We start from the raw sequence: 15,773 nt of genomic DNA, 5'->3' as shown, positions 1-15,773 counted from the left end.
GGGTAGGTAGGATGACGAGTTGTTCAAGTTACAGTGTATGCTTGTGTGAGAGTGACTTTATGTAACACAGTACCATGTACAGTGAATATATACAATACAAACAAGAAACCAAACAACCAAAAGCATCAGGCGTCAAAGAGAACCACTGAAAGGAAAACAGCTTGGTCGCAGGCCAGGAATTAATGATCCAGGGGAAACGCTCCTTTATTTCAGTTAAAAACTCAAGATTAGACACAGGAGGCTAAATCCTGAAGGAAATTTGTAAATGCCTCAGGGGGTCTGTCCTAGTTAATCCCAAGCGTTTTAGGATAGAGAGGCGCCTTCATGTTTTGCAATCTAGACGCTGCTTCTTCTGGCCCCATCTAGCAGACGGGTTCTGTGAGTGAAACAGAAAGGGGCATAGTTGCAGGCGAGACATCATCCTTACAGCAGGAAAGGACAACTCGGCACAAGCCGAATCGCCCCACGACTACAACATCTACACAACCTGCAACCACCAGCAACAAAAACCCGCTGAATAGCAAACCTCCACAGCCCAGTTCCGATAGCCCCGCCCCTCGACGCCCATTGGCTTGTGGCTTAGACGTCAGGGCCAGAGTTTATCTCTTATTGGGCCAGACAGAGCCTTGAGGGGGAGTGAGGAAATGAGGGCCTGGAGACAGCAGCTAGCTCCGCCCAGGAGGTGGGCGGGGGGCCGGACCAGGGCCTGGCGGGACTGGGGGGAGTGCGGGGGGGGATGCTTCTGGGGAGGGCGGCCATGGCGGCTGCGCGGCGACAACGGCGGCTGCGTCGTAGCGCGCGCCTGGCTTTGAATGAGCGGAGCAGGGACTGAGCTGGCGGAGACCGAGCTCGAGGCAGCGACCGGCAGCGCGCGTGCGCGGCCCCTGTGCGCGCGCGGCCCGCGGCAGCTCGGAGCCTCCGCCGGGCGGGCGGGGTGGGGGAGGGGCAGGTGAGTGTGTGTGGCTTGCGCGCGCCCGCGAGGGGCTTTCTTCTCCCCCACCCGCTTCCCGACCCCGGCCTCCACTCGAGGTCTGTGGCCGCCTTTCCCGGGCACCCCGGCGGCCCATACTTCCTGCCGTTCCACCTTCCTCTGGGCCCCTCCACCGCGACCTCCTTTTCCGCCCGGCCTCTCGGGGGTACTGTTTCCGGGTCAGGGTGACCTGCGGGGTCATCCCCGTGGGGCTGGGACCGCGGCAGGCCGTGTGCCCTCCCGATGCAGCTCCCACGCGTGGGAGACTGGCCTGCGAGGCGGCGGCTGGGAGGAAGCCCAGTGCTCAGTTCCCCCGAAGGGCAATGTGCGGCCCTTCCTGCACCCCTCTACCGGCCTTGCCCCACTGGGGCAGATTTTCCCCAAGTTGACATTCCGGTCCACCCGGCACCCACAGCCAGCAACTTAGAGCTTCTCACGTGACGCCCGTCGTCGGGCGTGGGGTTGTGTAACCTGCAAACGCGCGTGTTTTGCTCATCTGTGCAGTTGGTATGCTTTTTTTTCTGCGTCAGCAAACTTTAGGTGGGTAATCTGAATATTAGTTAGGAAACTCAGTGATTCAGAAGAGGTTGCCCACCTGGGTAACAGTCGCAGTGATGTCACATATGTGAGGGCCTGCAGGGACGGGATGTGCCATTTTACCAGAGCTTTCAGAACACTTGTTTACCTTCTCTCTGGTGCTGCCCTTACGGTTTTCAAATTTGATTTCAGGCAAATTTTATTTTGGAGCTTTGTGACCGATAACTTTAGAGAGTTACAGATTTAGCATGTTCTGTGTTATATAGATCATAGAACATTCACGTACTGGTATGAAAGACTCAGAAATACAGTTTTTAGAAACACAGCACTGGATGACGTCCTTAGTGCATACCAAGTATCTTCATGATTTGTGATATAATTGAGTCTGTACGCCAGGATCTGGGGTACTTTACTTGGAATCTCAAAGAGACGTTGATTGGATCATGCCAGATTTTTTTTTCTTCTTCTTCCAGTTGTAGGGCAGTCTTTTTCCATTGACACAACAGAACTCTGATTCCTATTGATTTTTCAGAAATGCCATTTCTCCAACGGCCTTTCTCTGGCATATTTCAACTCTGTATTTTCTTAGTAATTTTAAGGGGAACATTTTAATATTTGTTGTTTTTATGTGTATGAGTGTATTGTTGCCAGTATGCATGTAAATGCATGGGTGTCATGCAGTGCTGGCTGAGGTCAGAAGGCATTAGATGCCCCTTAAACTTATGGCAGGTTGTTAGACACATCCATGCGGGTGATGGGAATTGAACCTGGGTCCTTTGCAGAAACAACCACTGCTCTTTAACCTCCGAGCCATTTCTCCAGCCCTGAAATGTCATTTCTCTAAAAGCTTTCCTATGGCATATCTCAAGTATTCCTACTAATTTAGGGGAAAAAAAATTAAACGAGTATTTTAATAGTAGAGTATTCCAGTATTGCCAATTCTAGAAGGTATTTTTAAAGCATCCCAATGCCAAGTTGCATATGTTACACACATTATTTTCCAACTGATGCTCTATAGGCCATTTCAGAAACCACACTGAAGTAATTTGGGTAAAATTAGAATGGTTTCAAGTAGAAAAGATGTGGGGGAGCCTGATGGAATTCTAATCCTGGGTGAATTCACCCATGTTTAACTTAGGCAATCCTGGGCCTCATCTGTTAAATGTGAATAATGAAACTTGAGGGCTGAAGAAATGTGTGTTTTTATTTGTTTGTTTTTTCATTTAAGGAATAGTTAAGCACCTATACACCTGGCATTAGGTGAGATCTAGATATAACAAACGCAACAACACTGGTTGGGATCCTACCTTTCTAGGCTCTTTTCCATTTGAACAAGAGTAAAGATAGGAAGATACTCATGATAGTTGAGTAGCTGATGAGTTTCTTTGTACCCAGATGTGTTTCTCATAACTTGTGTAACATCTGTTACATACTAGATGCTAATATATATTCATTTTAATTGCAGCATTATGTTTAGATTCTGAATACTATTCTTATATGCAAATCAGTGTAGTTGATGTAAGTCAAGTACTGCTTAATTGCTTGATTGCATTTTTCCCTTATCAGTGAAACTGGTTGAAATTTTTATCTTGAGAAAGTTATAAAATCATTGATTGCTAAGAATGTCCATTGCTAGATATTCTTGACTTTTGAATTAAATAGATGTAGGTTTGAATGCAAGCAGTTGTAGGAACATGGAAATGTGCTTACTCGGCCTTTGATTCTGTGAAATGTGGACAGTAATACCTATTTCATCAGAAATAAGTTCTGTGGGTTAAATGAGCTAATATTTAGATAGTGCTTGGTTCACCACAGTCACCACAAATTTTCACCAAGTGAGAATAAGCTCAGTTGCAACGCAGAGATTCTATTTTATTAATAATCGATTTTCTGTTTTGCCATTTAAACTTTATATTTCATTTCCAATTTTTGTTGAAGTCATTGAGGTGACAAATATTTAGTAATGACACTAAGAATATCTGTGAGAAGATGGTAGCTGCAGTTACCAAGGTTCTGTGTGAAGTTTGTTGTCAGCTTTTCATTCATTCAAATCCTCCCACTGAATCCTGTCCACATTCCCAACATAGTAAAATTCTTCTTTCAAAAAGTCTTGCTGGAGTATCTCTTCTGTTTATTTCCTTTCCCAATACTGTGTGCTAAGATTTCTGACTACTGTTTAAATAAATTTTCTTAAAATTTAATTTTTTACTGTAATTTTTATTAGTGTATATTGACTGTACAACACGTGACATTTTCTACCTGTATATAATGTAATCTGATGATACTAACTCACCCATTACTCTCCTATTCTCCTCCTGCTTGTCTGTTTCCTCTTCCCAAATAATGCCCAGGTCTATTTTTCCTGTCCTTTATTAAAATTTAGCTGCTACATAGGAGAAAAAAAAAAGGGGGGGGCTATCCTTGTCTTTCTGAAAATAGTTTATTTTACACAATGTGATGATTTCCCTTTCCACCCATATTTTTTTGAAGGACATGAGTGCTATATTAAATTTTGTCTTTAGTAAGTTTGCTTTTCTTTTTGTTGACATTTGTGTTTGTTTTTTTTTTTAATACAAATCAGCTTTAAATGAAGCCTTTATTAACTTGTTTTAATTGCTTGGTTCATTCTGCTTAAAAGGAGGAGTGTAGTCTTTCAAGTCTTCCATTGCAAATGGTATTTGAACGTACCAGTGTGCAGGGCAGGTAAAGTATATAGACTTTACTGTAGTATGAAATAAATAAAAATAAATTTCTCAGTAAGAGAGAAACATGAAAATTAAAGAATTAAGTTAGCCCACCAAGAAGTAAAAAAGGCTTATGCCTAGTTGACAGCATTGGAAGTAGGAAGATTGGGAAATTAAATAAGGTTTATAAGCCACTTGAGAGAAACGAGTCAACAGTGCTGAATTTTTGAAACCAAGTAAATCACTTTTGGAATATATTTGACAAAAGAATTTACATCATTTGAAGGAAATGTTTAACATTCCCCTGGTTTGTTTCCTTCTGAATCACTGTTCTTTGTACTTTCTCAATTGTAGGGTGGTTAGACATTCAATAAATCATTCAGTTCAGATGACAGTCTTCAGATGCACAAAAACACATGAGCATTGCTAGGGGAACCTTTTGGAACTTTGCATTGTACCTTTAGTAGTTAGTATCTACAGAGCAAATAATATCAGGGACCATGAAATGTAAATGTGCTTTCTCTGCTTTCTTGTTTTCTTTTTTCTCTTTCCTTAGTTGTTTACTTCCTTTGGTTTGTGTGTTTGGCTATGTGTACAGTGCCACCCATGAGTTCCCTCACATTGAGAGGGTTTGAAGTCCAATTAGGTAGCTGTTGTTTACCCCCAAGGTAAAAATGCCACTACTGCCCCAATGTAGTTTGCTGTGCCAGTCACTGTTGTGGTTATTAGGCTTTAAAGCTGGGATTGGATCATTCTTTGATTTACCTCCTTAGCAGCTTGCATAATTCCCTCCAGGACTGAGAGCTAGTCTTCAGGGAGGAGGCTTCCAGGTCAGTTCTAGCTCCATTACTCCTAGTCCTGTGTCTGAAGTATGCCCTGTCTTTAGCAATAAATAGGGTCTTACCTTCAAATTCTGAGACATAATCAGGGGCTGTGGCAACAGCCTGTGTAATTTTGAGAGTCTCTTGGACTATCCTGGCCAACAACTCAAAGGAGGCTTCTCCTGTCTGGTACCGTGTTCCTTGTTATATAGCCTTCAGGTATACATATGCACTAATGTTCAGATATTGTATGTGTACTTTTCAGTAGGTTTTTGAATTAGCACATTTCCCTCTATTTTTTCATACCACCTGTACTCCATTTATCTCTCTTCTTTCACTCCATGTCTAACCTCCCGGTTAAAGTATCCTCATTTTCCCTTGATAATGCCTGTCTCTTATGATCTCCACTCTCTTGAGTTCCTTCTTCCCCTTTACCCCCATGGATCCTTATTTGGCCTACCCTTCTCCCTTCCCTTTGAATATCCCCATTTTCCCAATTTCACCCTTGGTAACATCTCTTTCCTACTATCCCCATCTCTTGGGCTCTTTCCCTTTACCTCTGTGCTTCCTTTCTAGCATATATGCTCAGGTATAAGGATTTGGCGATAAGATCCACAAAGAAGAGAGAACATAAGAGAACATATGTCACTTGTTGAAGTCTGTGTTACTTCACTTAGTGTAACAGTTTCTGATTCCATCCATTTACCTGAAAATTTGATGGTTTCCTCTTTTTTTACTGCGGAATAGAACACAATTATGTAAATGTACCACATTTTCATTATCTATTTGTCACTTGAGGGACATTTAGGTTCTTTCCATTTCTTAGCTATTGTGAAAAGAGCAGCAACAAACACAGATGTACAAGTATCTCTGCAGTAGGATGAGTCCTTTGGGTATATGCCAAGGAGTAGTATAATTGTATCATATGGTAGATTGATTTTTAGTTTTTTAAGAGTTCTCCACACTGATTTCCATAGGGTTTGCATGAGTTTGTAATCCCATCAGCAGTGAATGAGCATTTTTCTTGACATCCTTGTCAACATTTGGTGTCCTTTACTCTCTTGATCTTGGCTACATGAAATCTTAAAGTGATTTTGATTTGCATTTCAGTAATTACTAAGGATGTTGAAAACTTATTAAGGTGTTTCTTAGCCGTTTTTATTTCTTTGCTTGAGAACTCTCTATTCAGGTTCTTAGCCCATCTTTTTATTGGGTCATTTTTTTTCTTTGATTTTTTTTTAAGTTTTTTTATATATTCTGGCTATTAATCATCTGCCAGATGTGTAGCAGGTGAAGATTTTCTTCCACTCAGTTGGTTTCCTCTTCACTTCTTTGATTGTTTCTTTTGTCCTGCAGAAGCTTTCAGTTTTTTGAGGTCCCACTTGTCAATTGTTGACCTTAATTCCCAAGCAACTGATGTCCGATTTAGAACGTTCTTTCCTACACCTGCATCTTGGAGGGTACTTCATATTATTTCTTCTAGCAGTTTCAGAGTTTCAGATTTCATAGTGAGGTCTTTGATCCATTTCACCTTTTCTAGCAGGGTGAAAGATAAAAGTCCCATTTCATTCTTCTACAGGTAGAGGTCCAGTTTTGCTAACATCATTTGTTGAAGATGTCTTTCCTCCAGTGTGTGTTCTTGGCACTTTTGTCAAATACTGAAATTGCATGCATTCATGTTTTAATCTTCTGTTATGTTCCATTGATTATATGTCTGTGTCTGTGCCAGTACTATGCTGTTTTTATGACTATGTGATATAGTTTGAGATCTGGTATGGTGATGCCCCCAGCATTGCTTTTTGTTCAAGATTGCTTTGGCTATCCAGGGTCTTTAGTGATTCCATATGAATTTTAGAATTTGTTTTTCTAGTTCTGTGAAGAATATGATTCCATATGAATTTTAGAATTTGTTTTTCTAGTTCTGTGAAGAATGTCATGTGGATTTTGATTGGCATTGCATTGAATCTATAGATTGCTTTTGGTAGGATGGTCATTTTCTCAATATTAATTCTACCAGTCCTTGATCACAGGAGAGTCTCCCATCTCCTGGTGTCTTCTTCTATTTCTTCCTTCAAATATTTAAATTTTTCATTGTAGAGATCTTTAATGTCTTTGGTTAGGTTTATTCCTAGGGTTTTTTTTTTTTGTTGTTGTTGTTTGCTATTGTTTGTGCTCTTGGTATTATTTTGTGTTTCTATAATTATACCTTCCTTTCTTTTCTTTCTGTAACATCTTGGGTATAGCCATTCCTAGCTTTGATCCTTTCTGTTGCTTTGAGTGTTCTCTGTTGGGCTGGTTTGGTGGACATGAGTTCTTTCAGCCTATTCATGTCATGGGAAATTTTTTGTTCCCCTTTGACTGTGATAGTTTTGCTGGATAAAGTATTCTGTGTTGGCTTTCATAGGAATACTTTGGTTCAGGCTTTTCTGACTTTCATAGTTTGCATTGAAAAGTCAGCTGTAATTCTGATGGGTTTTCTTTTATACTTAACTAGTTTTCCTCTAGCATCTCTCAGTACCCCTTCTTTGTTTTATACATTTAGTTGTTACTATGATGTGCCATGGGGAGTTTTGTTCTGGTCCTGTCTAATGGGTGTCCTATGTGCTTCTTGTATCTGTATAGGTGTGTCTTTCCTCAGTTTCTCTTGGGGAAATTTTCTTCTGTAACCCTGCTGAAGATGTGGTCAATGCCACTGACCTGAGATTCTTCTTCTTCCTCTTTGCTTATGATGTATAAATTTGGCCTTTACATGGGGTCTCACATTTCCTACATATTCCATTTCTGTGTTTTTAAATTTTTTCATATTCTGTGCTTGTGTGTTCCAGTTCTTCAACTGTGTTGCCCAATCTTGATATTCTGTTTTCCATTTCATTCATTCTTCTTGTGAGGCTTTCTCCTGTCTTGTTTCAAATTGACTTAATTGAATTTTTCAATTCCATCTTCATTTCAGCTTGCCTTTCTTCAGTATTTCTATCTCTTTTGCGAATTCATTGTTCAAGTCCTGAATTGTTCTTGTCATTTCATTCAGTCTTATATTTGTATTTCCTTGAGTTTCAGTCATGAATTTATACCTATACTCTGAGTCCTTTGTGTTGTTTGTACATTCTTTAAGTTCTTTAATAAGGTTTTTGGGTTTGTTTTTTTTTTTTAATTCTGCATCTGGGGTTTTTCAGGGTGATTCTCATTGTAGTACACATCTGTAGGACTGATGGGATTTGTTGGGTACATTTTCTCTTGGTTTTTCATATTTCTGTTTTTATGTTTTCATTTGGGCTTATGGATATCTTGTGTTGGTTGTGTGTCTGATATGAAATTCTAGTCTGCCTCTGTTTAGTTGAAGTTTGGTTCTGTTTATAGTCTTAATGTAGCTTGGTTGCTTTTTGCTCAGGTATGAAAAAAGTTAGTTGGTGTGCTTCAGGTTCTTGATTTTGATTTTTTATTAGTGGGACAGGATGATTCTAAGATGATTAGTGACATGCTCGCCAACAGGGTGAAGGGAATCCAAGTCAGGGTAGTAGGCAGGTCTGTGGAAGGCAAATCAGGAGGCCAAGGGCAAGGTCTGGGTGGGTACAGCCTGTGGAGGATCTAACAAACTAAGCTGGAGATTTCAGCTAGTCTGGGTGGAGGGGGTCAGTACACAGTGGACAGGGTCTGGGCTAAGAGGCTACTCTGAGGTGGGAAGAGTAGGAGCCTAGGCCCAAGGGTAGAAAGGAGAGAGCATGGGGAGAGAGAATGGAGCTGCTCAGGGTTCAGGGAATCAAGGCACAGTGGGTGGGGTCTCAATCTGGATCTCTTTTATTTCTCTGCCTACTGCGTGGCTGAACTGCTTAGTATCTTCTATAGTGTTAATACCCGTGGTAAATGTGGACATACTTAGGTCATTCATCGTCTTGGAAGTTGGGAGTTGTGTCCACATTTTCACCATTAAGCTGCGTATTACTGTAGGTTTTTCGCATATTTCCTGGATAAGGGTGAGAAAGTTCCCTTTTATTTAGAGTTGCTGAAGCTTTTACCAGGAATGGACGTTGAAGTCTATTAAAGATGTTTTTGTCTGTCTCTTGAAATGATCATATTTTTAAGTGCATTAATATGGTGATTCTGTATGATTTTTCATGTTAGGTCAGAAATGCTATGTTAAGCACCACTTGGTTTTGTCATGTTATTCTATCTACCTTTGGATTCAACTTATCAGTATTTTGTTAAGGAGGTCTTTGTATTTATAACAAATCAATCTCTATTATTTTTTTTCTGGTAATGTTCTTGTCTCATTATTTGTATGATGTTGGCATCAAATAGTAACTTGAAGAATAGTCCCTCTGTTTTGGTGTTTGTGTAAAATTGGTATTGCAGTTTCCTAAGTGTTTGGTAGAATTTAGCAGAGAAATCATCTGGGCCTTGAAGGTTTTTCATTATAAATTCAGTTTACTGAATGAAGAGATTTTGGAGGTATCTGCTGCTGCCTCTTGTACCTTAGTAATGGGAATTTGCTTAGACCATCTCAGTTATCCAATATAGATATACATTACTTAGAATGTTTTCCCCAAATCCTTCCAGTAACTGAACTCTCAAAATGCTGCCTCCCTGATATATGGCACTGGGAACATTTTTGACATATGTTCTCTTTTGTTATGTATTTTTGATTGATTTATCATTTTTCTAGAGTCTGGTATTAAATTAGTTACTTCAGCTTTCTTTTGATTAGTGCTCACATAGTGTTTTTCCCATTTCTGTCATTTGTTTCTTAAATGTATTTCTTGGCCACATTTTTTTAATGCACTGTATAAATTTTTATGCAGTTTAAATTTTTTTATACACTGTAACAATGTCTGCCTTTTTATTGAGGTACTAAATTTTCATGTACTGTTATCATTTGTTATCATAATTAAGTTGTAGCTTCTGTAATTTGTTTTCAGTCCTATCTGTTTCTTATTTTGTGTGGGTGTGGGTATGTGTTTCTGTTACCTTTTCTATTGAATAGTCTACCTTTGTTAACTTATTGACTGTCACTTGGTTATTGCCTCTCAGAGACTGTAGTCTGATGGACTTTCTAAGTGTAGGTTCAACTGTCAGTGTCTCTTTGAACAGTTCTTTAGATTTGTAAACCACTGGACTAGGTGGGCTTTAGCATAAATTACTTTGAACTTACTAGCTATGTGAATTTGAACAAATTATTTGACTCACCTTAATTCAGTTTCTTAATGTGTAAAAAGGGTATAATGAAAAAAGTCTATATGAAGATTAAAATGTTTAAAATACTTCGAATAGTACTATGTTGATATAGAGTGAACTTCAAAAGATACAGAAAGATTTAATCTATAGTAAGTCAAAGTTTTTCAATTTTATGTAAATTTGTACTAAGTTATTTAGGCAAAACAATTTTCAAAGACAGAATGAAAGGAATTGCTACCTCATAACTATTGAAAACATTTAAAAATTAGTTTCCTAAATAGTTAATATGATTTTAAAATTTAACGTGTATATACTTGTAATTTTTAGAGAAAAAATACATCAGATTTCTCTCAGTATATAAGAACTTTTCAACTTGGGTTTAAAAGAGGAATGTGGCTTATGAAGTCTATTTAATGAATCACCTTTCTGTGTGTGTGCCTTTTCCACAGGTTTTGATTCTCACAATGGCCATCACTCAGTTTCGGTTATTTAAAGTTTGTACCTGCCTAGCAACAGTATTCTCATTCCTAAAGAGATTAATATGCAGGTAAATGATTTCTACCTTTAAACTGACCCATTTATCTCCTCACTTCTTTGGATTACTTAACTGTAAAAGACAGGAAATATTTATACTAGCTGTCCTGTTTATAATATTAACTAGGCTTTTAAAAAAACAATTTTTTCATGTCTGAAAAGCAGGAATTCAGTTTTGTTCTGTCAGATTTTTACGTCTTCCATTTAAACTTATTAAATACAAATTTCAGAAAGAAGCAGACTAACTTTAAATATAATCACAGGTATTACGTATTGTCTCATGGTTGAAATTTTTTAAAGCATTTTTAAAACATGGTACACAAAGTTAGGAATAGATTATCTCTATTGATTCAACCATATGGATGTTGTTTTCATGTTTAGTTTTAAAACTTTCAACAGAGAAACTGAAGGTGGGCCAGAGTAATTTATTTGACTTCAGTAAATTGTCCTTAGATTCCAGATCGTTCTGTCTTATCACATGACCTCCACAAGCTATGACCTCTCAACTCACCACAGAACTCATAAGGCTGCTCTAAAATATTTGAACATTTCCATCAGAACACAGCAATGGTCAGTAGCTGTTGAATACTTTATGGTATCTCAATTCAGAGTAGTTTATATTTGTAACACTTGGCCCTGCAGCTTATGATGGGCATTCTTAATGCTTGAGATAAGTTTTTGGTTACATCTTTGCATGAGGTTCTTAGGTTGTAATTAAAAGTAAGTACTGCACCAAAATTTAAATCAGAAAATAAGTGTGGTAGTCTAATTTCAAGGCTTGAGTAGCTATGCAGTGTCCAAAAGGCACACACATTACACTAATAAACATTTATTTGTTATTTATTAAATTTTTTTGAGACAGGATCTCCTGCTTGTAGCCTTACTTGGCCTGGAACTCGCTATACAGACCAGGTTGGCTTCTATCTCACAGAGATCTGCCTGCCTCTGCCTCCCAAGTGCTGGGATTAAACACATGTACCACCACACCCTGCTAGTAAAAAAATGATTTTATTCCAAATAAAAATACTGATTGTTACTTCTTTGCTTTATTTTTTAAAAGAATTCTCACTCTTTCCCAGATATTTCTTCGTAGTCTACACGTCCCTCAAATGCACTCCTCCTTTCTCAGCTGTCTGAATGCTCTTTTAAAAAGTGTGTATTTGTTTTTGTGATTGACTACTAAGAATGCAGGCCATATATAAGTATTAAATTGTTTGGATCTAACTGCTTAATCAGTGAAACTGTTGGGTATTTCTTTTGGCATAGTATAATGAGGAAAACTTTTTGACACATTTAAGATAAGGTCGAATAAAAGAAGATATAGATGGTAATCATATTTTTTGTTTGGTTTGGTTGATTTATTTTTTGTTTGGTTGGGCTTTTTGTTTGTTTGTTTTTAGTGGATATGTTTTAGAAGTTACATGCAATTCTAGTCTGAGTCCCTTACTGTTCAGAACTTAGTCATATGACCACCAAGTGGCAAGGAAGGCTAAGAAATGTAAGCTAGCCGCCATGATAGCTGCTCAGACTTTGAGAATTAAGTACTATTGAATTTATTTCTAGAAGGAGAATGGTTTGGGACTAAGAAGATTCAGAGTATTGTGAATGAAATGAAATGGAATAGAAATCATCACTGGTACATGAGAAGTCAAGAAAGAAATGGGAAAATTGGGGTGGTTGACTATTGAAATTACCAAGGACTACTGATTTGTGAAGTACAAAAAAATTGGTGTAATAAATGCCCAAATCAAAGAAGGAAGAAGAATGGCCAGAAATTATCTAAGGGAGGCAGGAAAAGAATGAGCATCAATAACAGGAAGAAGGTTAAAAGAAGCGTGAAATTGCTAATGTTCCTGTGCTTATTCTGGTGGGTCTTGAAATCTATCCTACTTCTTTCAGATCTGGCCGAGGAAGGAAATTAAGTGGAGACCAAATAACTTTGCCCACTACAGTTGATTATTCTTCAGTTCCTAAGCAGGTATTTTTTAAAATTATGTGTTCCAAAACACTGTTTTTCAAACTTAACTGCATAAAATTAAATTGGTTGTCAAGACTTTTGTTGATTATCTTACTATTTTTCAGTTCTTTAATTTTCTTTGGTTCTTCTGTTATAGTCTATTTCTTTGCTGACATTTTCTATTTCCCCCCCTACACTGGTTTCAAGTATTTGCTATTACTTTGTGGAAGTAACATTTTTATATTTAAAATTTTTAGATATTTCCAAGATTTATATCATGTTAGGGTTAGTATCTTTTAATTTCCATGTGAAATGAGATTTATAGGTTCCTTATATATTGAAAAAATCTTTTTTGTTTCTTGAGCATTTGAATATTATGTTTTGGGACTCTTATTTAAACCGTGTGGTGAATGTTGATAAGTATTTTTTCATCAGGTAATCGGTTTTGTTAGACTTGAGTGGAAAGTTCCAGTCCCCTTCTATGGGCTGTAGATAAAATGTTCAGTTTTCAAAACCATTTGTTTGACCAATATTTTGGTATGTGATTTGAGTTGTGTTCAGAAAGTTTGAAAACAAGATTGAGATGTTCATTTGGTTGTTCCTTAGTGGCTGATAATTTGATCAATTCATTTTAGACAGATGTGGAAGAGTGGACTTCCTGGGATGAAGATGCTCCTACAAGTGTCAAGATTGAAGGAGGGAATGGGAATGTAGCAACACAGCAGAATTCTTTGGAGCAACTGGAACCTGACTATTTTAAGGACATGACGCCAACCATAAGGAAAACTCAGAAAGTATGTTGAAGATTTGTGCTTTGGGAAGTTAAACTAAGATTACCACAGTTAAAACTGGACAGTATAATTTTTATTTATTAGTGAGCCCGATTATGATTATCATTTTGTTTTCTGTCACATTAAGAATTTTTATATATTCACAAGACCCAGACATAGATCTAATAGTTTATATCTCCAATTCTTCTGGCATAACTAAGCTGAAATTCTATTACATCTTAGATACTAGGCTTTTGTCTCTGCTGTGGGAGACTTAAGCCAATTAAAATAGTTTTAATAAGTTCCAGTTCACATCTATATCTATGCCTTGTGCCCGAAGGCTCAAGGATCGTTTGGGAAGAGGGGCAGAAAGATTTTTAAGAGCCAGTGGTGGTAGATAACTATAAGGAAACTGTTTTCCAGACAGCAGGGTAGTTAACTTATACGAATTCACAACAATTATAACAGCATACCTATGTAAGTGCAGACCAGACAGATTCCTGTCATAGATGGAGGAGGTTGATAAGAAACACCAGTCATAACTGAGAAACTATTAGCCACTGATAGCACTGGGCACATTAGCCAGTCTCCAGGGGATGTACCCATACCAAGAGCATTGGGGACACAAATTATATTTGATAGGAAATGATAATGATAATAATAATGATAAACATGAAATCAGGCAGTGAGATGGAGCAGTGAGATGGGCCTTAAGGGATGATGCAGATAGAGAAGGGGATCTGAATATGATCAAAATACATTCTATGAAAATCTCAATTCATGAAAAATATTAAAACAATTTTAAAAAACACAACTTTGCAGCTTGATAGTATCTTTAAACTGATAAGTAACTTCCTATTATTTTATTGTGTACTAGTTGTAAACCGTGGTAAAAAAATGTACAGTTGCTCTAAGTCTTAGAGTAATTGTTGTGGGTTTGTTAATCATTCACATTTCAATTCCTTCTTTTTAATACAAGTTTTTGTTTATTTTCTGGGTATGAATGTTTTGCCTGTTTGCGTGTTCATTGCACCCATGTCATGCAATGTCTGCAGAGTCCAGAAGTGGGCATCAGGTCCCCTGGAACTGGAGTTGCAGACAGTTGTTAGCCATCCTGTGGGTGCTGGAAACCAAACCTGAGTCCTCTGGAACAACAGCCAGTGCTCTTAACTGCTGAGCTATTGCTTCAGCCCCTTCCATTCCTTTTAAGTTAACTATGAGATCACTTAGAAAGGCAGAGAATTACTGGAAAGAGCACAGTGGCTATTTTCTTGTCTTTTTTTTTTTTTTAAATCAAAATATTACTTATTTAAAATCAAAGAATTCTGAGGGCCTTATAATAAAACATGACAGACTTTGTCCCATTATTCTTAGCCAATTCCGGTTCCCAGAAGCTGTCATTTAATAACCTTTTCTGCTTGTGTATTTTCTCTTTGTCAGTACATCATACATAACCGTTTCTTAATTTACCAGTCACACACATTGTCCAGTCATATCATACTATGCTAAATGAGGATTCATTTCTTCTTCATTTCCATCTAATATTGTAATGCTATTCCAAAGTCTGCTCTTCTTTTTCAGAGAAATATACTCAGTGTTCTAATTGTTACATAGTCAGACATGGAAAACTTTTCATACATATATTTGTGTGTGTATATCTGTATACATATATTTTTTTTATGAAATAAAGACATTATTCTACACTTCCTAATATACTTCATTTTCTACCTCAGTCACTTTCAGCTACATATATTACATGTATTAAAATGGTGCTTAATTAAAATATATTTTATTTATTATTTTTATTTTACTTTATGAGAGTATTGCCTGCATATATGTAAGTGGACCTGTGTCATTGCAATGCCCATGGAGTTCAGAAGAGGGTGTCAGATCCCCTGGAACTGGAGTTACAGACAGTTGTTAGCTGCCATGTGGGTACTGGGAACCGAACCCAGGTTCTCTCCAAGGGCAGCTAGTGCTCTTAACTGCTGAGTCATTTCTCCAGCCACATAATCATGCTTAATTAAGATGCTGTTGCTTTTGTAAAACTTATGAAGAATCAAGTAAATATATCCTGATACTAGTGGCCTGGAAGAGTTAATGTATTCATAGATATCCCACACGTTGATTGTTAGTTATACTTTTTGTAGGCCATATTAGACATTTATTATTTACTTCAGTAACTAAAAGTATCTAGTTATATTTGGGGAGCCTGAATACAGTAAGGAGAGGAAAAAGATGAAAACTTTTTAAGCAAGATGCAATTTTTCTTGATATGAAACTGATTTATGTCGTATTTGCCTGGGAATTTTTATACTATTTACAGATTTT

The 15,773-nt window shown here is 37.8% G+C and overlaps 1 protein-coding gene across 2 annotated transcripts in view; it reads left to right on the top strand.

Moving 5' to 3' along the window:
* Positions 1–1,184: 1,184 nt before the first annotated feature.
* Positions 1,185–15,773, top strand: part of Ebag9 (estrogen receptor binding site associated antigen 9) — a 30,539-nt gene continuing 15,950 nt past the window's right edge. Inside the window, exons 1-4 of one of the 2 annotated variants that reach the window (XM_008851493.3) lie at positions 1,185–1,477; positions 10,631–10,728; positions 12,615–12,693; positions 13,308–13,466. In XM_008851493.3, coding sequence (XP_008849715.1) covers positions 10,646–10,728; positions 12,615–12,693; positions 13,308–13,466 — 321 coding nt within the window. In that variant the 5' untranslated portion in view covers positions 1,185–1,477; positions 10,631–10,645. Of the gene's footprint in view, positions 1,511–10,630; positions 10,729–12,614; positions 12,694–13,307; positions 13,467–15,773 lie in introns of both variants that reach the window. The other variant, XM_008851492.3, reaches the window with a different exon arrangement.

This window comes from Nannospalax galili, unplaced genomic scaffold, assembly GCF_000622305.1.
Source record: "Nannospalax galili isolate Female #2095 unplaced genomic scaffold, S.galili_v1.0 scaffold284, whole genome shotgun sequence".
NCBI classification, from domain to species: Eukaryota; Metazoa; Chordata; class Mammalia; order Rodentia; family Spalacidae; genus Nannospalax; species Nannospalax galili.
This window is presented reverse-complemented; position numbering and strand designations above follow the sequence as displayed.